General features: G+C 34.5%; 1 protein-coding gene across 3 annotated transcripts in view; it reads right to left on the bottom strand.

Annotated features, from left to right (window-relative positions):
- Positions 1–27,881, bottom strand: part of PRKD1 (protein kinase D1) — a 277,719-nt gene that overhangs the window by 110,371 nt on the left and 139,467 nt on the right. For all 3 annotated transcript variants that reach the window (XM_039870448.1, XM_039870449.1, XM_039870450.1), the window contains one exon: positions 25,136–25,274. In XM_039870448.1, coding sequence (XP_039726382.1) covers positions 25,136–25,274 — 139 coding nt within the window. The remainder of the gene's footprint in view (positions 1–25,135; positions 25,275–27,881) is intronic.

Below are 27,881 nucleotides of genomic sequence, written 5' to 3' on the forward strand. Positions count from 1 at the left end.
CAGATTCCACACATTGTGTCATTATACCCTTACCTACTTCAGAGTGTACTTCTTAAAATAAAAGATGTTTAATACATAATCACAAATGCCATAACATCTATTGAAACTAACAAAAACTTCATTTCTTGAAAATTTCTATTCCATAAATAAATGCCTCCAATAGTTTCAAAACTTCTTTTGAAAATTGATTTGTTTGAATAAGATCCAAACAAGTTCAATACGTCACATTTGATTATTATGCTTCTTAAATTTCTTTTGGTATAGAGCAGTCCTCCGTCCTTTGTCCTTTTCCTTTCTTTCCTTTTCTTCTTTCTTTTGTTCTTCCTTTATCTTCCTCTCCCCCTCTATCTCCCTCTCTTTATCCGCCTCTTCTTCCCTTCCCCCACCCTCCCTCTCTCTTTCCTTCTTTCTTTCAATACCACTGACATGTTGAAGAAGCCTTGTTTTCAGATTTATCGTGTTCCTCTTTCTCTCGTATTTCTTGTAAAAAAAAAATCATTAGCTCCATTGGCCCAACTGGATTCAGGTTTAACTTTTGGCAAGAACACTTTATGTTGAGGTGACAGTTATTTTTATGTGTCAACTTGGCTAGGCCATAGTATCCAGATATTTGATCAAACATTATTCTAGATGTTATTAGCATCACCTGGAAAATATGTTACAGATGTACATTCTTGGCCGCACCCTAAACATACCAAATAAGAAACTCCATGATGAAGCCTAACACTCTGTGTTTTAACAAGTTACCTAGGAGAATTTGATGCACACTAAAATTTGAGAACCAAAGGTATAAGGATTTCATCCATTAGTGAACAGCGGTGGAATCAATGATTTCATTAGAGGCTGCAAAATAGTGCCTTTCTAATTCTACCATTCATTCCACATTGTTAGTTGGAATATTTCTATAAAGAATAACTTTTACTTGTAAACTGGTGTTATTTGAATATTTTGCAATGCAGTTAGCACAAAAGAGGCAAGATAAAGTCTTAATTCTTTCCTTTTACTTGCTACTACTTTCAATAATTAGTTGGTGTTATAATTATTTCCAGTGGTGTTCAATGAGTAACTTTTTCTTTTCACTCTATCTTTGTCTTACATATTATGAACTTACAGATTTTTATATATTCAATGTTTCCACCAGTTGAACTCATTATCCTTTATGATGATTAAATTGTGCCACATTTACTCAATGAGAGACCCTTCATGTTGGCTCCTGTATCCTTTCAACAAGACTCATTAGTCTGTGATAGCTTCTTTGCTTCCTGGCACAATAAAATTTTGCAGGCTCATCTTGTATATTTCCTGTCTGAAACCTATATCTTCCAACTGTCTAAGAGTCATAAAAAGCCCATAATCTGGATATCCCATAAAGTCTTATTCATTCATATTTCCCTTCCAAATCAGTTTTAGCATTAAATAAAATTCCTTTTAAACTTTATTAAAATTTCAATAAACTCATGATTAATCTGGGAAAAACTGAAATGTTTATTTTATTGAACTGTTCTATCTAGGAATATGGAACTATATTCTTTGCTCTTCTTTTAATGTCTTCCGGTAATATATCATAGTTTTCATTTAGAGGCATTAATATTTCTAAGGTTTATCCCTAAGAATTTTATGGATTTCTCTTATGACTTATGGTTTATTATCACCTTATTCTAAGCCTTCTAATCATTTCCAAGAGTTTTTCAGTTAAATTCCTTAGAATTTAGACAATGAAATGTTTAAAAAATAATAGTTGTTTTTTCTCCTTTCTAATACTTATATATAATTTCTTTCTCATATGTTGTTAGCTAAGTCCACCTGTACAATATTTAATGGTGGCATTAGACCAGTGTATTGTATTTTACTCCAGACTTTTATGAGAATGATCCTTTCTCACTTCACTGTTACATGAGATGCTTGATACAGGTTTCTTAAAATATGCATTATAAAGTTAAGTAAGTTTATCTTTATTTTTTACTTGCTAAGATTTATCACAGAAAAGGACGCAAAGTATTTCTGGTATCTGTTGGGTATAAAGTAGTATCTCATGTTGTTTTGATTTACATTTCTTTAATGACTAATGATGTTAAGCACCTTTTCATGTGCTTATTGGTCATATATATCTTCTTTGGAAAATTTTCTATTCAAATTCATTGAACATTTTTAATTTGATTTCCCCACTTCTTTTTAAGCTTTTGCACTTCAGTGGAAATTCATTCCATATGTTCTTTATTCTTGTTCACTGATGAGTGTTTTTCAGGAAACGATGTTGTTAGATGCTATTCAAGTTATGAATTTAAAAAAGTCATGCAAACATTCATTTATTAAAATTCTTCTTTGGACTGACAAGTAATAATGATAATGCTCTAAACTGATTACCATCCATATCATACTTAAATCTAAATCTGACTTAAGTGCCCATGATGATAATCAATGCAGAGGTTTAATATAGTCAAGAATAATTTTTTAGTGAACACTTATTGACAGATGGTACACAAGGCATTAGAGATGATTATAAGAAAAGTTAAAACATATAAGTAGTTTACAGTAGTATCTCATATAATCTTTACCAAAAGTCCTATGATATTATTATTGCAAGTGTAAAGTAGATAACCATGGCCCCTTTCCTCACAGAGTATCATCTACTCTAAGATCAATAAACAAGTTATCATAAACAGTGTGATAAATGTTAATGAAGGGAGCACCTGGTAGAAAGAGCTGCCTGACCCAAACTTGGTGTTTTAGGTAAGACTTCCTGGAGGAGGATATATGTGCCAAGTCATGAAAGATGAACAGAAGTCAGCCAGGCAAACCATAAAAGGATGGAGGTGCATATGACGGGTACACGTTGCAAGACTAATAGGTGTAATGGGGCACTAGAAGTAAGACAGAACATTATAATATATTGAAAGAAATGAAAACCACATGATATCACCTATATGTGGGACATAAACCTAAAAGCAACAAACAAACAGGGCAAACAGAGACTCATGGACATGGACAATAGACTAGTGGCTACCAGAGAGTAGCGGGGAGGTAGAAGGGGTAAAAGGAATCAAATATGTGGTGACAGAAAAATTCTAACTAAAGGTGGTGAACACACAGTGCAATATATATATATATATATATAAAATTCAATATATATATATATATATACATACTATATATGCATTAAGTGTATATATATATATATATACTTTACTGTTGAATTGTACATCTGAAACTTACTGGATTTCTGTTAACCAATGTCACCAAAATAAAATAAATAAATTTATAACAAATAAAAAGGAAGGAAGGAAGGAAGAAGAAAGGACTGAAGGAAGGAAGGAAGAAGGAAGGAAGGAAGGAAGGAAGGAAGGAAGGAAGGAAGGAAGGAAGGAAGGAAGGAAGGAAGGAAGGAAAGTTCTGTATGACCATATACTATAGTTGTAGGGTATGGAGTAGAATAGAAGGCCATATGGTTGGAGAAATAAGAAGAAGGCAAATCACGGTTTCATAAGCCATGTAGGAGAATTCATCCTTGTGCTACTGAAAGGTTTTCTACAGAAGAATGGCATGATCCAATTTAGGCATTCGAATTTACTAGGGTTGCACGATGGAGGAGAATGGATGAGAAGGAACAATACTAGAAGCAAGGAAACCAATTAGGAAACCATTCCAGTGATACAGATGGGAGAATATTGTGACTTGACTAACAAATATTAAAGAATGCAGATATTTAGTAAAAAGCAGTATCGACAGAACTTGCTGATGTATTAGGTTCATTCATTCATTCTTTCATTGAACTTACATTTATTGTGCTTACTAGGTATCAGGCTTGGTTCTAGTCATTAGGGATAAAACAACAGAGAGGAAGATAATGTACTTGCCCTTCAGGAACTTATAGTCTAGTGTATAAGAAAAATAAACAACAGTTACGTAGGTAATTTATGGCACACACTATATAGGTCCAGCATCACTCACCTCTCCCATCAGTTTCTTCCTAGATACATCCAAACAACTAACAATTGTCACTTCCAAACTAGATGATATCCTCCATTTCAGGCACTTTTTGTGACTTCTGGGGCTTAACTCCTTGCTTAGATTTGAAGCTCACTAGCTGAGCACTTTGTAATATTAGTAACTTTCTCTGGACTCCAGATTCTAGCCTATCTCTACTAGCCTCTTAAATGTTGATGTACCTATCTAGATAGCATCAAAAAATGATCTCTGGGATACACCTTTTAGGTTGATAGATCACTGACCCTGTCATGACCTCTTGAACTTTCTGGCTTCTAACAGTTCAATCTTCATTAATTACCCATCACTTCTGGCTGCAGCTCCGACTGACCATGAAAATAAATTTGTCAATCTTCCACTTAGGGGCTCACCTCTTATACAAGATACGCGTATTGCTTAATAAGTTTTGTTAGTCATGCTAGTATGTTTATTATTCCTATCTAATGGATTAACACATAATGATGCCCTTATTGAGCAAATAAGATGATATTAGGAAGTTTGACAGGATGACTAAATCAGTACCCAAATGATCTTTAGGCAAGTGAGTATTTGAATGAACTATGAAAATATATCATAGTTATAAGATGAATAAAGTTTGAGGATCTAATGTATAACATGATGTTTATAGTTGATAACACTGACTTGTATTCTTGAAATTTACTGAGAGTAGAACTTAAATGCTCTCATTAAATACATACATACATACATGCATAAGGTGATGGATGTATTAGCTAACTCAATAAAGGGAATTCTTTCACAATCTATACATATAATCAAATCATCACATTGTGTACATTAAATATCTTACAATTTTGTGAATTATATCTCAATGAAGCAAAAAAAAAATACAAAATGAAAAAGTAAAACATGTCCTATAAAAGAGACTTTGGATGATTACATATTTAAAAAATGGCATAAAGAAGTGAGATTAGGATTATTTTGTATGTCTTCAGACAAACTTTAATGACTAAGAGAGCTAAGATAATTAGAATTTGAACCCCCTTGCAAGTATTCATTTTAGTGATTGTATGACTACTATCATAAGTATATATTCATTTGAAAGTTTTAAATAATTAATTTTAAAATGTATATGGTAGCCATTATGTTAAATAAGAAATTTGTCCAAGTATTTTGTCCTTGCCTATTAGTCTCTGTAAGGTAAAAATACCAAGCATTTTTGTAAATTACAGTATTTATTTTAAAAAAACTATTGGTCTTTAAATCAAGATAAAGCTACAGTCATTCCTTCTACAGCAAGACAGTAAAAATTTATATATTTATTCCAGGACATTTTTATGCAGGATGGTACTTTTGAAAAAACTCAGTGAGATCCAAAATGAATCATATCAACAATTTCAGGAATTGAAAAAACAACTAAAGGAGCAGAATGAGTTCTTTAACAAGGAGACTGAAACCCTCAAAAAGAACCGAATAGACCTTCTGGAGATAAAGACCACACTGCAAGAGTTGAAAAATGAAATAACAAGTTTGGGAAATAGAGTTGACCAAATGGAGGAAAGGATCAGTGATACTGAAGACAGAAATCTAGAAATAAATCAGAAGAAAGAAGAGAGAAACCAAAGAATGAAAAACAATGAAAGAGAAATATAAGAACTAGCTGATACCATCAGGAGAAGAAACATAAGAATAATGGGCATTATTGAAGGCAAGGAAAAGGAACAGGACTAGAAAGCCTTTTCAGACAAATAGTTGATGAGAATTTCCCAAAACTAAGAAATGAGCTGGAGCTTGTTATTCAAGAAGTCAACAGAATATCCAATTATCTCAACCCAAAAAGGCCTTCACCAAGACACACTGTATTAAAATTATCAAAAATCAACGACAAAGACAGAATTCTCAGGGCAGCCAGCGAAAAGAAGATGGTAACCTATAAAGGAAAATCCATTAGATTATCATCGGAATCTCCGCACAAACCTTACAAGCCAGAAAGGAATGGAATCAAATATTCGAACTATTAAATGAAAGGAACTACCAGAATAATGTATCCAGCTAAGCTCTCTTTTAGATATGACATACAAAAATTGAGGGAATTCTCCACTATGAGGCCTGCACTACAGGAAATACTGAAAGGGGTCAACTCACCTAAAACAAAATGACAAAAAAAAAACCATAATTAAGAGTAAGGTGACTAGCAGGCTGATAAAAGTAGAGGAGTGCAACCCTTACTAGAAATAGGGCATTATAAGCTTAAAATATGAAGAGATTTCCTATAGCAAGATAGAAATGAATGTTCAGAATACATAGGGACAAATTGAGACAACAATGACTGAAAAGGGGAGGATTCAAAGATCCAAATTCACAAAGGGGAATGGAGATAAGGCACGTGCGGAAGAAAAGGGATGACTGTATATATATAACTATCCTTTACATATTCATAATGGCAACCACATGCCAAAGATTCAGAACTGAAGTATATAACATAAAACAAGAAGGACCAGAGAGAAAACACACAAAAACCAACCAAAATAAAGAAAACAGAAACACAAGGACAAGGAAGCAATGGAAACACCGAGCTACCAGAAAGCAAAAGATAAAATGGCTATAAGAAGACCTCGTATTTCAATAATCACCCTAAATGTAAATGGACTGAACTCACCAACAAAAAGGCACAGAGTTGCAGAATGGATCAAAAAACAAAATTCAACCATAAGCTGCCTCCAGGAGACACATCTCAGTTCCAAAGACAGAGACTCAAAGTAAAAAGGTGGAAAATGATATTTCAAGCAAATGGCATTCAGAGAAAAGAGGGAGTAGCAGTACTAATATCAGATGAAATAGACTTCAGAATAAAAAAGGTAAAGGAAGATACTGAGGGAAATTTCATAATGATAAAGGGAATCATGAACCAAGAAGACATAACACTTATTAATATCTCTGCCTCTAATCAAGAAGCCCCGAAATATGTAAAGCAATTACCAAGAGACCTAAAGGGAGAAACAGACCAAAATGCTATCATAGTAGGGGACCTAAATACCCCACTGTCAGAAAATCAATAAGGAAATAATGTCCTTAAATGACACATTAGTCCAACTGGACATAACTGACATCTACACAGCCTTCCAGCCTAAAACAGCTGCTTATCCATTCTTCTCTAGTGCACATGGAACATTCTCAAGAATGTTCGACTGCATACTGGAACACAGAGATAGCCTCAACAAATATAAGAGGGTTGAAATCATATCAACCATATTTTCTGATCATAATACTTTGAAACTAGAGATCAACTGCAGAAAGAAATCAGGAAGAACCACAGATACATGAAGATTAAACAACATGTTACTGAATAATAACTGGGTCACAGAAGAAATAAAAAGAGATCAAGAGATACATAGAAATGAGTGATAATGATAGTATAACATATAAAAACTTTTGGGACATGGCAAAAGCGGTCATAAGAGGAAAGTTCATATCATTACAGGCCTATCTCCAAAAACAAGAATGAGCCCAAATAAACAACCTAATGTCTCATCTTAAAAAAACTAGAAAAGTCAGCAGAAGGAAAGAAATAATCAAAATTAGAGTAGAAATAAATGAAACTGAAAACAAAACAAAAAACAAAAAAACAATAGAAAAAATAAAAGGAACAAAGAGCTGGTTCTTTTAGAAGGTTAATAAAATTGAAAAAAACCCTGACTAGACTCACTAAAGAAAAAAGAGGAAGGACACAAATAAACAAAATCAGGGATGAAAGAGGGGAAATTACGACTGATATCGCAGAAATACAAAGGATCATACAAGAATACTATGAAAAAGTATATAACACCAAATTTAATAATGTTCAAGAAATGGACCAGCACTTAGAAAAATACAATCTTCCTAGATTGAATCAAGAACTGGAAAAATCTAAATAGACCGAACAGCAGTATAGAAATTGAAACAAAAACCTACCGAAAAGTAAAAGTCCAGGACCAGATGGCTTCACCAGAGAATTCTACCAAACATTCAAAGAAGATTTAATACCTATTCTCCTCAAACACTTCCAAGTAATTGAAGAGGAGGCAATACTTCCAAACTCATTTTATGAGGCCAATATTACTCTGATACCAAAACCTGGTAAAGATAACACAAAAAAGAAAACTACAGACCAATATCTCTCATGAACAAAGATGCAAAAATCCTAAATAAGATACTAGTGAACCGAACACAGCAACATATCTAAAAAATTATACACCACAATTAACTGGGCTTCATCCCAGAGGCACAGGGATGGTTCGACATATGCAAATTGATTAATGTGATACACCACATAAACAAATTAAAAAATAAGAATCACATGATGATATCAATAGGTGCAGAAAAAGCCTTCAACAAGATACAGTATCCATTTATGATCCAAACACTTCACAAAACTGGTATAGAAGGACAGTACCTTATCATAATAAAGGCCATCTATGACAAACCCTCAGCCAACATTATACTTAATGGTGAAAAACTAAAAACCTTCCCTCTAAGATCAGGATTGACAAGGCTGTCTAGCATCGCCACTGTTATTCAATATAAAATTGGAGGTCCTAGGGAGTGCAATTAGACCAGAGAAAGATATAAAAGGCATCCAAATAGGAAACGAAGAAGTCAAACTGTCACTATTTGTGGATGACATGATTCTCTATATAGAAAAACCCTAATGACTCCACAAGAACACTACTAGAAATAATAAGCAAATACAGTAAAGTTTCTGGATAAAAAATCACCGTTCAAAAATCCATAGCGTTCCTATATGCTAATAATGAAGTGTCAGAAAAAGAAGTGGAAAAAATAATTCCTTTTGCATTGCAACAAAAAGAATAAAATACCTAGGAATAAATTTAACGAAACAAGTCAAGGATCTATATAATGAAAACTATAAAACTCTATTAAAAGAAATCGAAGGAGATACAAAAAAATGGAAAGATATTTCATGTTCTTGGATTGGAAGAATCAACATAGTTAAAATGACCTTATTACCTAAAGCATTATACAGATTTAATGCAATCCCCATCAAAATCCCATTGGCATTTTTTCAGGAATAGAACAAAAAATCATCAGATTTGCATGGAAGCACAAAAGACCCCAAATTGCCAAAGCCATCCTGAGAAAAAATAATGAGACGGGAGGCATCAATCTGCCTGACTTCAAATTATACTACAAAGCAACGGTAATCAAAATGGCATGATACTGGCAGCAAAACAGACACACAGACCAGTGGAACAGAATCGAGAATCCAGAAGTAAACCGATATTTATATGGACAAATAATTTTCGACAAAAAAAAATTGAAAACATACAGTGGAGAAAGGAAAGCCTCTTCAATAAATGGCGCTGAGAAAACTGGAAAGCCACCTGTAAAAGAATGAAACTAGACTGTTGTCTATCACCACACACCAAAATTAACTCAAAATGGATTAAGGACCTGAAAATAAGGCCTGAAACAATAAAATGCATAGAAGAAAACATAGGAACTAAACTCAAGGACCTGGGACTTAAAAGAGGATTTTATAAATTTGACCTCAAAAGCAAGGTAAGTAAAAGCTGAAATAAATGAATGGCACTACATCAAACTAAAAAGCTTCTGCTTAACAAAAGATATCATCAACAAGGTAAAGAGACAACCATCTGAATAGGAAAACATAATTGCAAGCATCGCTTCTGATAAGAGCCTAATATCCAAAATATACTAAAACTCATACAACTCATTAACAACAACAAAAAACAAATGATTCAATCAAAAAATGGGCAGAGGACCTGAACAGACACCTCTCCCTAGAGGACATACAAATGACCAACAAATATCTGAAAAGATGCTCAACATCACTGATTATTTGGGAAATGCAAATCAAAACCACAATGAAATACCATCTCACACATGTTAGAATAGCTATAATCAACAGGACAAGTTATAACAATGTTGGAGAGGATGCAGAGAAAAAAGAACCCTCATACACTGCTGGTGGGACTGAAGATTGGTACAGCCCCTATGGAAAACAGTATGGAGGTTCTTCAAAAAATTAAGAATTGATCTAACATATCATCCAGCTATCCTTCTACTGGGTGTTTACCCAAAAGACTTGAAAACTCATATCCAAAAGATATTTGCACACTGATGTTAATCGCAGCATTATTCACAGTGGCTAGGACATGGAAGCAACCAAAGTGTCCTATGATAGATGATTGGCTAAAGAAGCTGTGGTACACATATACATTGGAATATTACTCAGCCATAAGAAGAGATGAAATGCTGCCATTTGCGACAACATGGATGGTCCTTGAGATAATCATGCTAAGTGAAATAAGCCAGACAGAAAAAGTTGAAAATCACATGATATCACTTATATGTGGGATATAAACCTGAAAGCAATAAATGAGCAGGACAAACAAAGAGTCTCACGTACATGGAGTATAGACTAGTGGTTACCAAAGGACCACAGAGTAGTGGTTACTAGTGGGGTGGGTGGAGGGAGGGGAGGTAGACGGGGTAAAGGAGGTCAAATATAGGGGGGAAGGGGAAGGGTGAAGTGCGTAAAGGATATCAAATATATGGTAGCTGAAGAAAACTGGACTTTGGGTGGTAATTACACAATAGAATATACAGATGTCAAATGATAATGTACACCTGAAAATTATATAATTGTATTAACCAATATTACCCCAGTAAACTTAATTAAAAAAATAAATAAATAAAAGCAGGGTTCACAAGCAGAATAAACAAACAAACAAACAAATAGATAAATGGGAAATAAAAAGGAAAAGAGAAAAAGAGTTTTCATGTTTATGTTATTTCTCTAATTCTTCACTGGAGTAGTTAGTGTATTACTGAGTTCCCAGGGCGGGGAAGAGAACCATAGGATAAAGATATATATAGAACTAACTCAAATAATTAGGGAGGCTAACAAGTCCCAAGATTGACAGTCAGCAGCTAGAGAGCCAATGATATATATAGTTCCAGTCCCAGTCTGAAGGCAGGAGAAGACCAATGTTATATCACATTTAAACCAAAATCCAGCTCAAAGATAGGTACACTGTTCTCCCTTACTCTGCCTTTTTTGTTCTAATCAGGCCTTCAAGGGACTGAATGAGGCCCATAGTGAGGAGGGCAATCTGCTTTACTCAGTCTTGATTCAAACATTAATTCGAATTGATTCTATAGATTAACTGAAATGTTAATCTCATCCAGAAACACCATCACAGGCACACCCAGAATAATGTTTAACCAAATATCTGGGCACCCATGGCTCAGTCAAGTTGACATATAAAAGTAACTATCATGGTTATATATGCAGGTGTTCACTGGTGTTCACAATTCTCTCTTTAAACCATAAATATATATGTGTGTATGTTTTGTCTTTATGTATTTAATTTAAAAAGTTGAACTCAAAATATTATTATGATGAGCAGCACTAGAACTTGTGTTATCATGTGTAGTAAAAAAATAAAAATAAAAAACATCTAAAAATGGCTTTTAAATAAATAAATGGAGAAGAGACAAATCTTCCTTCCAGAATAATTTAATTTATGTAATTACTCCCCCTTCCAGAGGGTGGAACTTATCTTTCCACCCTTGACAAAGAACTAGACTTAGCTGCAAACAGTAGGTAAAGGGACAAATAGTAAGTTTACAGTGAAGAAACCTGACCAACCCCAGCTAACCAAGTGATGAATGCTAACATCATCAATGAAGTTTTGTCAGTATCATGTACCTGATACGATGCAATGAGAAGTGTACCTCACTTAGTAAAAGCTTACATATTTGTGGTACTTTTTATCCAAACATGCATAACCCCAGTTTAATCATGAGAAAAACATCAGACTGGAGATATTCTACAGAATACCCGGTCCTCAAAATTGTCAAGGTCATGAAAAACAAGGATAGTCTGAGAAATTGTTGCAGACCAGAGGAGACTGGAAAAAAAAATAACAACTAAATGCAATGTGGTACTCTGGATTGGGTCCTGTGGCAGAAATAGGGCATTAATGGGAGAAAAAAAAAAAAACTTGCAGTTCAAATCATGTACCAATGTTAATTTTTCAGTTTTAACTAACGTACCATGACAGTGTAGGATGATAACCTTAAAGGAAAACAAATTTGGGTGAGGTGAACTTTCTATACTATCTTTACAACTTTATACTTTACAATAGTAAGCATAAAACTATTACGATAGTAAGTATAAAACTTTACAATAGTAAGTATAAAACTATTAAAAGTTTTTGAAGTTTATTTAGTTTTGACTATTGACTCACTTGCTAGAGTGGTATCATCTGTGGTGGCCAGTCTGATTTCAAAGCTGGAAAGATCATTTGTGCTTGTCTCATTTGTTTTGTGTGTTAAGTATTCAAAGAGACCAAAATAGATTTGTCATTAGAGTCAGCAAACCAAGGCCTCTGCTCAGCATCAAATGTTTTTAAAAAGCATAAAACCATCAAGAGTAGAGATTTATACATGAGATAATCGTGAAGAAAAATGAAGTGAATTCAGTAGGCTCAATATATAAATATTACACATGTATTCTAGATAGAAAAGGTATATATTGTCTATAAAATTAAACAAATATTTTTCATTAAAAATTTCAATAATAGTCATAATAACATGTCATAAGGTCTAATGTGTCTTATAACTTTGGAATTTTCCAAATATTTTAATGCCTTAAAACCAAAATTAAAATTTTCCTTTCAAATTGAGATCCATTTATGAAGTCTTGAATTACAAGCAAAGCATATCCACCATGAACACGTATTTTCAGAGTGACTACTCTATGTCTGACACTGAGCTAATTGTTATATGAATTTTTTAGAATTATAACATACTATCCCTGTTCTTTAGTATAATTAACATTCTTGGATATGTAAGATAAATGCATATCAAGTATATTCATTTTTGCAATCTTGTGTGTTGTTCTGTCATTGCTTTTCATGACCTGATTCCACAGGAAGTAATTTTTTACAAATCAGTTCTCACAAATATAAATGTTTTTGTAAGTGCTTGAAATGCATATGGTGAAGGAGTTCATACAGGAGCAAGATTAATACATAACTAAGTGAATTCAATTTAAATCTTTAAATTTATATGAATATCAAAGTGTAAAGGATGGAGCAAACCAATTTCAAACTCTCCGATTTCAGTTTTAGGACAGTTACGTCTAGTCACTGTGAAGAAATGTGCCTCTGGATGGAGGGCTTCATACCAGATCTTTTTTGTTTCCTAATACCTAAATAATTTGACTATAGATGACAATAGTGAAACAAGGGGTAGGTTTTGCTTTAGTTTTAATTTTCATTTTTCAGCATCACAAGATTACTATATGGAGAAAAAAAATCTTCATTTTTTTTTAATAGAGGACTAACTGCTTGAACTCATTAATTCTCCACACGGCTCTATAATATCATGTTCTCAGGATTAACGTTATAATGATCAGAACCTCAAAAAATGCTGGGGAAAATAAAAATAGAATGAAACCCAGAGTTAGCCAGAAATTTTCATTTTCTAGAATCTGAAAAGTTAAGATAGGTTCATAAAATGAAAAAAGAAAAAATTCTGAGCTTGATTCGAATCCCAGTTCTTATATTAAAATATATGTAGAAAAGAGATATTTGGTAATATTTATGTGTCAAAATATATGTAGAAAAGAGATATTTGGTATATTTTAAGCCTAAAGTCAACAGTGGTAACAGGCTATATGTATCTTAAAAATACTTAGAATAGTGGAGGTACAAATACATTTTGGAGTAATATTGCTCTTTTCAAAAACATCTATTTTATTCCTCTACACTGGCATAATGAATAGTGTTATTGCTGTTTAAGCCTTAAAACAGCTGCATTTCTAATTTTGGCAGATTATGAGGGATTTTTATATGGGTTGCATGTTAAAAGCAAATAAACAACATGCCAACCAGCAGAATGAGAATGCTGGGCAGATGGTGGCACGGCTGAGTTACTGAAGTGCTATATGTCACCAATCATGGAACATCAAAAATGGATATTTGGCAGTTTTTCAAGTAAACCCAATCCTTTACTTCAAACAAAAATAATTCATGCCCACAAAGTCTTCAGATAGCCACTCAGTAACCATTCTCCAATTGGCTTTTGTTAATGCAGCCAGCCCTCAATGACTTTATTTCATTGATTTTAATGGTATATACAATTCTGCCTATCCTTCCTTTCCTCCCTTAGGCTCTCCTGTGTGTGTGTGTGTGTGTGTGTGTGTGTGTGTGGCGCATTGAGAGAAATAAATTATATGTTACAGGTTCCCAAATTACTAAGGGGATTATTGCTATACAAGAAGGAATTCCAATATGTCTTCATAATGAAAAAGAGAATCAATCCATACCAGATTATGAAACAATCCTAACCAATATTAATCTTCATTAATCCATCTTGATCAATACATTAATTGAATTCAGAACGCTACTATATAAATTTCCCCAAAACCTAGAGATGATTTTCCTGAGAATAAACATTGGGGTACTATACCAAAGAAAGTTTTCATCTTTAAAAGCAGGTTTTCCTCAGATTCAAAGCCAGATTAAGTTATATAACTGTTTTTTAATAATATTCTAGAATTTACTTCTTAACTATATGTTACCTTTACTAACTTGGACAACATCCGTTGTCAATTGCTGGTATTTTATTATATTTTGTATGTTTTTGTAAGCCACTGTAAGTATCCTTTGGAAAATATGAGAGGAAAAAAAAATAAAGCCATTCTTAACTTGTACAAATAGTCTCTATGCTATACCATGATGCGTTATTATTTTTCCTGACCTATTTCCTTTCTTTTCTCCAATTGACTTTCCTGGCTCCATCCTTTTTAATTTTACAAGATCCTTACATCCTAGGTGACATGTTAGATACTTTACATTATTACTATAGTCATTCTTCAATTTGAACGTGATAAAACTGGCACCTAAACACTAAATAGCTTTCCCAATGCCACATGGCTAATAAATGGGTAGCTGGGAATCGGTTCTAACCAATCAGGCAGTTTGGTTTCAGAGTCTGTGCTTTTAACCACTAGGAAATTGTGTGTTTCATACAGTGAAACAAGATAAATTAAGAAACCCTGGGGATATCGCATATTGTGTCAAATACACAGGATTAGTACAGTAAAAGTGATGTAGTACTTACTTGGACCATTCTGAAATGTGGCCTATGAATTCAGATTTGAGAAGCCAAGGCCAAAGCAGGAAAAAAATTAGATGTTGTAAGAGTAACATTATTCATAAATCAGAGCTGTGAGGGCTACTGAAGTCTGAAGAATTTATCCTATGAGGAAGTTACAGGATGGCACAGTGGACACATTCTCCCATAAGATTTTGGTAATAAATATGCTACCCAAATTTTCAGGTGTGTTATCTGTATCATCCCTCAATACATTATATCAAAGAAAATTTCAGTAAAAGCATTTCTGTAGGGAGTGCATGCACGCGCATGCAGCCATACTCCCAAACAATGTGTTCCAGATCTTTAGCAGTAAACTTTGGTTTATCCAGCTGCTCTAACGGAACTTTTTGTTTTTGATGGTGAATATGTACGATATCAATAGGCAGCTATTAGCCAATGTGTCTATTAAACACTTGAAATGTAGTTAGTGTGACTGAGGAACTGCATTTTAATTTTACTTGACTTTAGTTAATTTAAATTTAAATAGCTACGCAGTTAGTGGCTACCATACGCGACAGGGCAAAAGTAGAGGAATGGTTGAAATGCATACCTCTCAGCTGATTCTCATGAACAGAATTTCATATTTTTTAACAGATGGGCAAAACAAAAACCTAAGCCATTTTATTCTCTAGTTTGAGCCTAGAGAACAAGAATTTTGTGTTGTTTAACTCAGCAGAAAACTAATAATTTTTTCAAAGGATCTGACTTGAAAAAAAAAACCCATATCACCTCGGTATAGAAGAGAGTCAAGGAAATACCCTTTACAAGATATTACTGTTGCCTACAACATTTTTTATATTGTGGTCAGAGTCTGTCAAAAAAAATTTTTTTTGAGTTGGAGTGTGATTTTTGGAAAGAAGCCCCAAATAATTCAGAGTCAAATCTGGTAAGACTTGTTTGTGTTTTATAAACTCATTCATGTTAAAAAGAAAAAACAACAACAACAAAAAAAAACAAACAAAAAAACAAGCTAACATCTCCCTATACTTTCTAGGTTCTGAATATGCAAAGTCCTCTGAGATCCTGTTATACTATCAAGGCCCTAACATGGCAAGATTTATATACATAAGACTGTTAAATCTCTACCCTAAGAAGCATATATGAGAAATTATGGGTTACACAGAGACCAGAGGACAGAAGAAAAAGTCCCTTTTGTATGGTTTTTATAGAAAAGTAATAGATAAAAAGAGAAAGAAAGGAGAAAAGAACTATGATTTCTGGCTGAATATCCACTTGCCAGATGGTGAAGAACTAGGCCTTAGGCTAATTCTGTGTGAACAGAGGGAAATAATACATCCCTCTCTGAAAACCACAAAGATCTATGGAGACTTAAGATTTCAGTTTCAGAGCACATGACTCAGCTTTTCCTATAGATCTTGCCAGCTGACCCTTAGGCATGGACAGCTGTTCTGCTAGATAGATAAAGCTACGGCTCTCCAATATGAGGGGTGGAGGGGAGAGGAAGCAGCAGGAAAGGTCAGCCGGCATCTCAGGATGTCAGTCCTTGTTTCCTTCAGTCACTACAATAGAAAGGTCAGCACCGAAGGCTAACTCTAGGGTAGCATTCTGAGGTGACTGATGTAGGTATGGAACTAATGCAGGTATGGAACACTGAGGTCCAGGTGAGGAAATGACAATAAATTGATGAAGGCAAGTGAGATCAGTATTGGGGATGGGGGAAGTAACAAGGAGGAGTGACTACTGACCACACTTTAGTAAGAAAGCAAGAATATTTGGGAGAAAAAAGCAATGTTTGAGAAAATTGATTCAAAAAAAGTGAAGTGGGTTTGATAATAAGTGGAGCTACTTGGTCATGGTGATGAGCATAACCCAGGAGTTACAGTAATTAGGTAGGAAAACAATTGGTATTCTACAAATTTGGTCTCATTTTACATGAGAAATGTTGTGAGAGACATTACAATGTTTTGAAAGCAGAATTGGATTTCTAAAAATAAATAATATCTAAATAATTATTTTTGAGAATATGTAGAAGATAACGGGAATCCAGAAACAGAGGATTAGACAGATGACAATAATGATGTTACTGACTGATTATGCCAAAGAGAGCCAATGGTAAGCCCTGAAACTCAATTCCTGGAGAACCGTCGCAAGTTCTGAATACCGTATGTAGATGACAAATTTAATCATTCATTTGTTGGTTTTGTCCATTTTGTTAATTCAACAAACAGACATTGATTGTACGTCAGGTCCTGAGGATTCAATATAAAATAAATGATTCCTGATTCGAGAAATGTATAGTCCAGTGGGATGAAGGTGGGTGAGAGAGTTGACTATTTCACATTTGCCAGGCATCTCATGAAATGCTTTATTTTTACTCATGAAATCGAATCTACAGCCTAACCTTCCATTGAATATATTATTATTGCTATTTGACAGGTGACGGATCAAGACTCAAGGAAATGAGGTGACTTGTCAAACATTATATAAAAAAATAAATGGCAGGTATGGGATTCAAATGCAGGTCTTTGATTGGAAGTCCACTATGTATCAATTTAAAGTTATGTGGCTATATGCCAAAAAATACATATGATGCATATTTCTGATTTAATCTATGCAAAGCACTTAGAACTGCCTAACATATCATAAATGCTACATGACCTTAATCACCATCACTACTGTTCTCATTATTTCTTAAAGAAAAGCATGAGGAGAAATATTATTTATTCAAAATTAAGCATGAGAAATATGATGCAGCACAATGCAAAATGCATATAAAATTTTCAAATAAAATAATATTCTTTTAAAAACTCTTCCCTTTGGGTTTGCTTATGTCCGATAGTACCTAGGGAAAATGTCTTCATTCTGCCTTGACGCATAAGGGTACTTGGGTGAAAAAAAGACAGAGAAACATCCACTTACTGTGTGACATCTACCAGAAGAATCCACTCCACCAAGAGACAAATAACAGAGAAAACTATCAGAGTGAGTAAGGAGTGCTCCAAGCTCCCATGTCCCCGTTGAGTCACCAGTGGGGAAAGGTGGGAAGCCTATGGAAACGTTTCAGTTTGCCTGCTCTTTGCATTCATTTTTCTAAGAAAGTGGTTTAGTGTGACACAGAAACTAAAACCAAGTTTACTTGAAAGATAAGGACAGAAACAGAAAAAATATTAACGATAATAAAAAGGAAATGCTGAAGACACACTTAACATCGACCATACTTAGAAGAAAAAAGTAATAACCTGTAATCTTGTATTTAAATTTTCCATTGTTACAAAACCACCTACATGGATAATTACAACAAAATTGGACAGGAATTGGCACCACTCAGCCTGGCATATTTAGATGTCCAAGAACTACAAAAAATTATAAAGTACTAAAGGCCAGGTCTTTTACAACCTTAATTACCCAAGCAGTATTAGGGCTAGGGAAATGTTCTTAAGAATTCTGCATTCTTAAGAACAAACAAACAAAACTCTTATCTACATAATGTACTCTTGGGGAAATAATAATGCAGAGATCTAATATATCAAAAGTGAGGTTTTTCGCTTCCACCTATATTTCAGAGGGGGATAAAACACTGCTAAGCAATGTACTATATCTGAGGGAAATGGATATCACTGGCACAATGCCACATAAATGAATAATTTATACTCTCTATAAATAAAGAGGACCCTGCTAGAATTTTAGCAATTTTTTCTGGCTTATGGTTTAGGTGCTAAATCTTAGTAATATAAAAACATAGTTATAAGGATATTTTAAATATAATGACCCTAAGACACTATTTCAATTTTGATAAGAGTTGTGAAATTATATGATGGGATCCTGTTTAAGCAGGAGCATGGTTACTTTATTATTTCATATTTTGTGCTGTAACTCTACAGAGGAGAGCCTCCAGGGTTTTTCTTAACCTGCTAACAGTTTGTATAACTATCAAATATTTATTTTTTTTATGAGAAAGAGGGAGATAATCGTTCTGTAATAAAAATCATAGCAATGGAACTTGTAGCTCATCGCTGATTTTGTTGTTACAAATACCATTGATATTTCCCTGGAATACAGACTGTCTTACTATACTGGGAATTCTTTGAACGGATCAAGAATCTCGATTCCCTGGCCCAAGTTAAAAGGGCCACCTTGACACTGCAGTGGTGTGAACAGTGACTGAGCACTTAGATTTAGGCTCTGGGATTACCTCTATACACTGCAGGAGGTGGGCAAGTTAAAATTTATATTCTATGGTTTTTAAGATATCTGATTTCACTATCTCCCAGAGTCACTGCAAAGGAAACAAAATTAGTTGTGTGAACTACTCCAAAAGCTTGCGATATTTTGTAAACAAAGATGCCCCTCTTCCTAAATCTTGCATTTCCGTGAGAGAGAAGTGGCCTACATGTAGACAAAATGAATATACCCTCTCGGATCATTTGGTCCATAGGCTTGACCCAAGGGGTATCTCCAGTGTGAACTGCTGAAACCAACACACATCAGATGCATAAAGGAAAAACAAAAAACAATGTATTCTGTGATAACATAAATTTGGGAAGTGGTCTTGGAGAGTTATGCTTCATATTAACTAGCATACACCAAAGTTCTGAAGAGTCCTGCTGTAATAATTTCTTTAACATGGCTTAATCCAACACATCTCAAAAGTTATCAAAGTAGGATTTCCTTTTGTAGTAGAATAACCATGAACATCACGGGAGAAGGCTGCTTGGATTGTGATGAGGAGAAGCAATCATAATACCTAACAGTTACTGTGCAGCTGTTATGTGTAGAAACTCTCTGAAGTGTTCTACAGGCATTAGTTTATTTTAATTTTTGTAACAGACTTATGACGTCGGTGCAAGTGTTGTCCCCATTTAACAGATGAGAAAACAAGCCACAAAATGATTAAATGTCTCGGAAAAGATGTAACTAGTGAGGAATAGAAAAAGGATATCAACCCAGACTATGTGGCCCTGGAAATTATACTCAAACACCACTTTACTTGTAGACAGAAGAAAACAAGGAATCTATCTACTATTAGCACTGTATGACACTTTCATCCAGCAAAAATCTTTTTTGATTTAAAAAATAAACAAAAAACCCTGAATCCCAGAGGTTATGCAACTTGTACAAAATTACAAAGAAAATAAAAAAATCAGTTCTTCAGCCGCTTAGGGCAATATCCAAACCATTTGGTAAACACATTGAACAAAGGATGGATGCAACACTTGAGGTAGAGGAGAAAATGTGATCACTGTTAGGTAGCTGTAGATCTCTCTCCTTAAGGTCTGCTTGCATTTTTTCTTTCTCCTTCAATTATATCCAAATTACATCTCTTTAATTTACCTCTAAAACACGTTTTCATCTCCCTACCTCATTTTCAGCTTTCTGTCACTGCCTGAGAATAGGTCCACCTGCCCTCTGTCTGGGCTACAGCACGAGCTTTCTAATGAGACTCCCAGCTTTATATAGTAGGAAACAAATAACTATATGCAGAAACAGCATTTTGCAAAAGTTATATAAATAATACAGCCTAATCTATCACAAAGAATAATGAAAAAAAAATCTGAGAAAAATGTGGACTTTTATCATGAATGAAAAAAGATTCACTATTTTTCTCTAAGACTTTAAAACTATGATTTTACTTGAGAAATTCTTGTAGTCCTTGTCTATTTTGTTTTTAACCACCTATGAGACAGATACACATACACAAACAATTATTAGAGACAAAGCACCAAAAGTGCTCCAAAAAACAAAAACAAAAAGAGTTGTGTCATGTGAATGAAATCCTGTTATTAATTTGCTTGGCTATGGCTGAATTATCACACTTTGATAGAGATCCATCATGAAGAAGACTTCAGATAAATTCCATGAACTTTATTTTACAGTTCAGTACAAAACATTTGATCTTGACTTTGGCTTTAGAAAGAGAAATTTCCATTTGCAATGTTTTCCTACTTCATCACAATAGTAACAATGCTAATTCTTCTCCTTACAGACAAAGAAAATTTGCCAATGGTGGGTGTGTGTACAGTGGAGAACTTCCATGGAATTCTTTCTTCTTTTCTCCATAACCCAATCCATCCACCCATGAGCAATCTTTTCCTGGCTTACTGGGTCTAAATTCACTAGCTCACATAAGTCATGTTTTTCAAAAAGAAAAAGGGAAGAAAACCCAGCAAATTAGCTGTGAGCAGCCTGGTGTGTACTAACAGATGATGAAAGGTCTCAGCCGAAAATAACATAAGCAAAGAAAATTTCTGATGTTGTCTGAAAAGACAAGAGTATTTTACCTTCTTCAAGTATTTAATTTTTTTACCTACTTTCTCACATTTTTATTGTACTCCTATATCAGAAAATGTTCCTACTGGTAGAATGTGGGTTAAATATAAAAAGAACCAGATTACGTTTACGTCAGACTATATAGAGAAATTTAATTTTCGATGAGGAAAAACAAAAAAATTTAGATAAATGAATTCTAACAGTAAAATTTTAGTCTTCAAGAGAAAAATTTCCATAGCATGCTTATGCCTTGGAACTGGCTGAAAGGCAATAGATGGGACACTCAGTGTTTTGTCCTCGCTACCGTCCTTACCCACTGCAGTTTGAATGAAGCAGATTCTTAATCACAGTTCGAAGAAAAGGCATATTTCTGTGGCCAGTCACAGTACTCAATCCTCTTCATGGACTGGTTCAGGAGTAAGTATGTGATCTGAGCTTCCTTGCACCCATGGCCTTAAGAGTCTTAGTAGCTACCATTTGTCTTGCCTCAAATTATAATGCAATGCAATCTTGCCCACATCACGGGCACTAATTTCTTGTCAGCGCTGAGCAAATGCACTGCAAAGAGACTTGAACTTCAGTTAACTTTTAAGGATCTATTTAGAAAAAATATTTTTAGAAAAAATATTTTTACAAAATTTTGTATAGATGATAACTTCAAATATGATAGCCAACAGCCAATCAACCAACACATATATGTTTATTGTGAACCTCATATCTTTAGTAACAAGAGGATGGGAAGAAAAGATCGCTGAACAATGGTAAGGCCAGGTGAGAGATGAATCTGCATCAAGCCATGTAGGCAGGGGACTGTGTGTCTAGAAGTCATATGCGTCTCAGGAACAGGCACAGCTGGTGAAGTAATTTAGATTACTGACAGTCACGACAGACCATTCAAGAGTAAAGAGAATACAAAGTAGTTGAGACTGCATCAGAGTGATGCAAGACATGCATCTACTGGGCCATGTGCTGTGGAGAGGGAAAAAGAAAGGCAGAAATACAGTCCAAAAATGGTCGAGAGGTGGCTGAAAACTACAGTGAAAAAGACAGGGAACAGGAGTATGCCTTAGGTAACAATGGACAAAATGGAGGAGGAGTGCCGCCAAATAGCGGCCTCAGCGCTGCAGCCATGCTTTAGGGTGAGGTCAGGTATGGGCCTATGCTACAGGTGACAGACAACAGACAGCAATAATAAGGAATCTGAAGAGTGATAAACATGCATGTCAACAATGCCAAAGATGACCGGGTATGGAAAATGGAAAGAAACAGTAGGAGTTGATGTTGACGTTATTGCCAAGGCTAAAAACAAATGAGCCTTCAAAGAAGTAAACCATCTCAATGCAATATTGTAAAGAAGACAACATAAATAGTGAAATAGATATCATTGGAACTGGAGAAGGGTGGTACAGAAAATGATCAAAAATGAAAATAGGGAATGAGGAGAGAACCATTTCATTCGACTCCTCACCTAAGAATGGAAGAAAATCAGCAGCAAGGTCTCCCGGATGGAAGAGAATGAAGCATCACCTTCAGGACAGACAGGCTGCAAGTAAGGCAACAAGACAGGGAAGAAACAGCAGGCATTTGATCATGTGGGACTTGGGGACTAAAAAGAGTAGAGGAAAAGGAGGTAAGCGGTAAGGGGCAAAAACAAGGTTGTAATATGAAAAGGTTGGTGGTTTTAAGGAAAAACTTTTTTAATATTTATTGAGAAAATCACAATGCTAAGCATTAGAGTGGAAGAGGAGCTAGATAGAAAGAAGTTTATAAAGTTTACAAAGAAGTTTACAGATAAATGTTAGAGCACTAAACAAAATTGAATATATATTTAACTAAATATACATAATTGAATAATTTAAAGGTTCAACGACTTTGGGGTAGTGAGATTATATGGAGTGAGAAAAGGGTTCAAAAGCTCCAGGCTCAAAATTGAAACTGGGCTGTTACAGAATGGCTCCTTTTAAATACCAACAAGATAGCTGATAAAAGTAGGAGGGGTCTTCCTCATCCTGCTGCCCCCGGGAACAGGTGAGAGAAAGGCCTGCCCTTAAATGCTCCCTCAGGAATTGAGGCCAGGGAGACAAGAGAGATGAAAACATAAAGGGCGGGTGGCAAAAGAAATGAAGTATGAGCACAAAGAAGTTCTCCATTGCAAAGATGGAAGAGGCAAAGCAAAATACAGTTCCTTGTGCAGCTGGGGCACTCTAGAGGGCTGCATCAGGTAGGTCAGTATAGAGAAGGGCAGATCTAGCTCACTGACACCTGGAGGGCAGGCAAATGGGCAGCCCTCTCCCTCACACGCAAACCCACATACAGCTTGCATTCAGTCTGTCTGGGACAACTAAGGTGCTTGATAACAAAAGTAAAATGGAAAGAAAAATCAATTAGATTACAAAATACAATGTTAAAAATTCTTATATATTTCTGGGTATTGCCACAAGAAAGAAAGACTCATAAAACACATTACATTAACCACAAAGCAGTCTAGCTATGAGCTTAATGTGAATTATGGTGAAAATAGGTCCAGTACGTGATTTCCCTGAATAATTTATTTTAGGCAGCCTCTAGTGTTCAGAAATAAGAAACTCAGTAAATGACACATCTAGGCACTAGTTTTCTGAGGCCAGGGTGCATTAAGCTAATGTTAAAAGAGCCTCCCCCGCCCCCCTCCAAAAAAAGTAAATGGGAGAACCCAGTCAAAGCAAGTGATTTTCCCAAAATAATTAATAAAAACTGTGAAAGCTTTTGCTGGTTTGTTTAGCAACCCTATAAACAACAGGAAAATAATTAGTTTTATCTAGCAAAACAATTTGTTTTACAGGATCTATCTACAAAATGAAAGTGTAGTAATTCTAGGACTTCGCACAATGATAGATGATCAAAGCAAAGACCAACTGAATTATAATCAGTACACCCAAATACTGGGCACAGAACAAATTGAGGGACTTGAGGAAATGAAGTCTAGAATCATTAAAGCTAATGGACTGCCTTTAGTCAAAGAACTACCAAGCAAAGAAGGCTAGAAGGAGAAAGCAGAGATGCAATCTGAATTTCTCAATGATTCAATTTTAACAAAAATTAAACAATAGAAATCTGGATCCCTTCAGAATATTGTAATGATCATCAGCTGTTCTCTGGCACTTCTTTAAAAAATTAAGCACGTTCATTTTTCTGTATCGATAGGCACAGTCATAACTTCGAAATCCTAAACAAGAAATATAATTTGGACAGAGGGAAATGCAGCCACTTCTCAGGGAGTGAGTTAGGTAGTTAGGTAGCACACAGCATAGCCTGATGTGCTATAAACCGCTGAGCTCTGGTTTTCACCTTTGTCTTGGCTTATAGCTAAGGGACTTTTGATTCAATTAAAGTAATGCCTTCGTAGTCTTGTTATTATTTCTTGGTTTCCAGACACTCTGTACATTTGGGGCCTTGATATGTCTTAGCTTCACTGTTAAAAATTTTTTTTGTTTGCTTTTGCTGCTGTCCAAATGATTCAAGATAATGAATGAAGTTATGAGTGTGTTGGGAACTGGGGAGAGTGTGAAGTTTGGAGGAGTGACTGGAACAGTACTGGGTGTGGAAACAGCTTATTCAAAGGAAACTTTTTGCTTTTTCCAAAAGAATTTTGAAAGTACATGTAGACAGAGCACTAAAATCTCCTTTTGGGGCCAAGTATGATATAAGTTTTCTATGTGGCCTTAAAAACTTATACATAAGAATTCCTCATATACTAATTATTGATCTATGGAGAGAGAGAAAAGTATACTACCTGACAAGACAACTTCAATAAGATCGCCTTCCTGGATATCACTAGCCGTTTTCACCAGCTGAAGGATGTTTTCAGAGGTAGGGTCATGGCGAAAAAGCAGGATCTTATCATACATTCCATAGAAACCACATTCAGGGAACTGCAAATACAAATATTACAATAGGTTAAATATAAAAATCCTCCTAAACTTAAAATAAAAATAAACATCAAGGCATAAATCAAAGCTAATTAGAAAAGTTCGAAATATCTGGAAAATAAAAATGAATGGCAATATTGATATTTATATGACTCCTTGTCAAGAGGAAAGAAATCACGCACATATCACAAGAGCAATAATGATTAAATGATCTAATTAGTCAGAAAACAAGAGAATGTGAGGTAAGATTTAAGGAAATTCTTGGCAGTAAGTTGGTTAAGAAATATAATAGGTGGAAAGAAGTGTACGTTTTCATGACCTATAGCAATCCAATAGCATAAAAATGGGAATCGGTTTATTACAATTCCATTACACATACTGCTGCAATTTGCTTGCAAAAAAATGTCAGTCCATTTCGGCATATTCAAAAATAAGAGATGATTCAACACATCAAAGCATATTCTCTGTGTGGGCAATAGTGTTATCTAGCTCTTCTGCCTCAGGAAAGCACCAGGGTAGACAGCCCAACTGTTCCTCTGTAACTGCCCTTGCATTGCATTTAGTTTTCACGCAATCTAGGTTTCATAGGAAAAAAAGTAGAATAGATAAAAGTTAATTTGTTTTAAGAATTGTACCTAGTTTATACTGTCTTTCCAGGGATAATCTAAAAGTTTATCACTCCAGAACCATCTCTTGATTGCAGTCATATAATGAAAGCAAAATGAAATATATACTTTATAATGGACAAACCTAAAAAAATTATAATAGTAAAAATTACTGTTATAATACTAAAAATTATTATTCCCTGCATTTCCTCTCTTCTTTCTAATGCAGAAAAAGGCCCTAAATTCAAACCAAAGCCCTAAATGATGAATTCTGTTTTAAAAGTAGAATTATTTGATCAAAAGGTAGGAACATCATTAAGAATCTTAAAGCAAATTTTTAACAATTCACAAAATTGTCAATCCACAATCTTATGAACAGTGACCAAATCATAATTAAGCCACGAAATACTTTCATCAACTTCCACATTTTACTGCACTCTCTTTTAGTCGATGCCACCACAATCTTGACTCTAGACCCAGATCTACTTTCTGTCACCACAGAATAGTTCACTTGCTGTAGAGTTTCATACACATGGAATCATACAGTGTAAACTATGTACTCTTTTCTGCTTGGCTTCTTTTGCTCACTATAATGTTTTTGAGACACATTTATACATACTGTAGTTGAGATTCACTTCTTTTTATTAGTTATTAGTATTTCATTGCATGGATCTAGGATAATTGTTTATCCATTAATCCACAAATGAACATTTGATTTTTATCCAGTTTGCGGTCATTACAAATACAAATGCTATGAACATTTTTGTACGTTTTTCAGTGGGCATATGTTTTTCATTTCTTATGAGTACCTAGGAACAGAATTTCTGAGTTACGTGATAAATTTATGTTTTAGTTATTTGTCCATCATTATGCCAATATCACACTATGCTTGTTATTAGAACTTAATACTAAGCCTTAAATTCAGGTGGTGTAAGCCCTTTGTCTTTTTCCTTTCAAGATTGCCTTTGGTATTATTTATAGGTCTTCTGAATTTCCACATGCATCTTAGAATTACTTTGTCAATTTCTACCAAAAATTATGTTGTGATTTCCAATGATATTGCATTGAAGCATACGTCAGTTTGGGAAGACTTCCATTTTATTATGAACAAAGCAAACTGTCTTATTAGTTTCTTTTAAATTTTTTCTCAAAAATGTTTTGCGTTTTCAGTGTACAGATCTAAGACATTTGCTAAATTAATCTTTTATGCTATGTAAATGATTGATTAAGGTATAATTAACATACAACAAAATGCACAATTTTAGTGTTTAGTTCTGCAAGGTCTGAGAAATGTATACCATAACCACATGCCACATATATAGTACACACAACACATCCACGATATAGAATAGTTTCATCACACCCCCACAAAATTTATCCATACAATTCATAATTGTGAATCGGCCTTTTTGTTCATTTAACATAATGAATTTGAGATTTGTTCAGGCTGTTGCTTTTCATTGCCAAGGAGTATTCCGTTATACTGTATGGATGTACCAAAGTGTATGCTTTCATTTCTCATTGAGGGGAAATTTGAGTTAGTTTTGACTATTACAAAAAAGCTGCTAGAAATGTTCACTTAGAGGTTTTTGTGGGGACATAAATTTTTATTTCTCTAGGATGTATGGAAGTATATGGATAATTCTGTAAGAAACTGCCAAACTGTTTTTAAAGCGGCTGTATTATTTTGCATTCCCACCAGCAATGAAGGAGAGTTTCAGTTGCTCTGCATCCCTAATAGCACTTCACAATGTCAGTTGTTTTTTTTTTTTTAGACATTCCAATAAGTCTACGATATCTCATAGTTTAAACCTGCATATCCTCAATGATTAATGATACTGGGCAACTTTTCATGTGCTTATTTAAAATACATACACTCCTTTGTCCCTTTAAAAAATGGTTTGTTTTCTTATTGCTGAGTTCTGATCATTCTTTATATATTCCATATAAAAGTTGTTCATGAGGTTTCTCACAGATGTTTTCTTCCAGTCTGTGGCTTGTCTTT

Source organism: Pteropus medius, unplaced genomic scaffold, assembly GCF_902729225.1.
Source record: "Pteropus medius unplaced genomic scaffold, Ma_sr-lr_union100, whole genome shotgun sequence".
NCBI lineage: Eukaryota > Metazoa > Chordata > Mammalia > Chiroptera > Pteropodidae > Pteropus > Pteropus medius.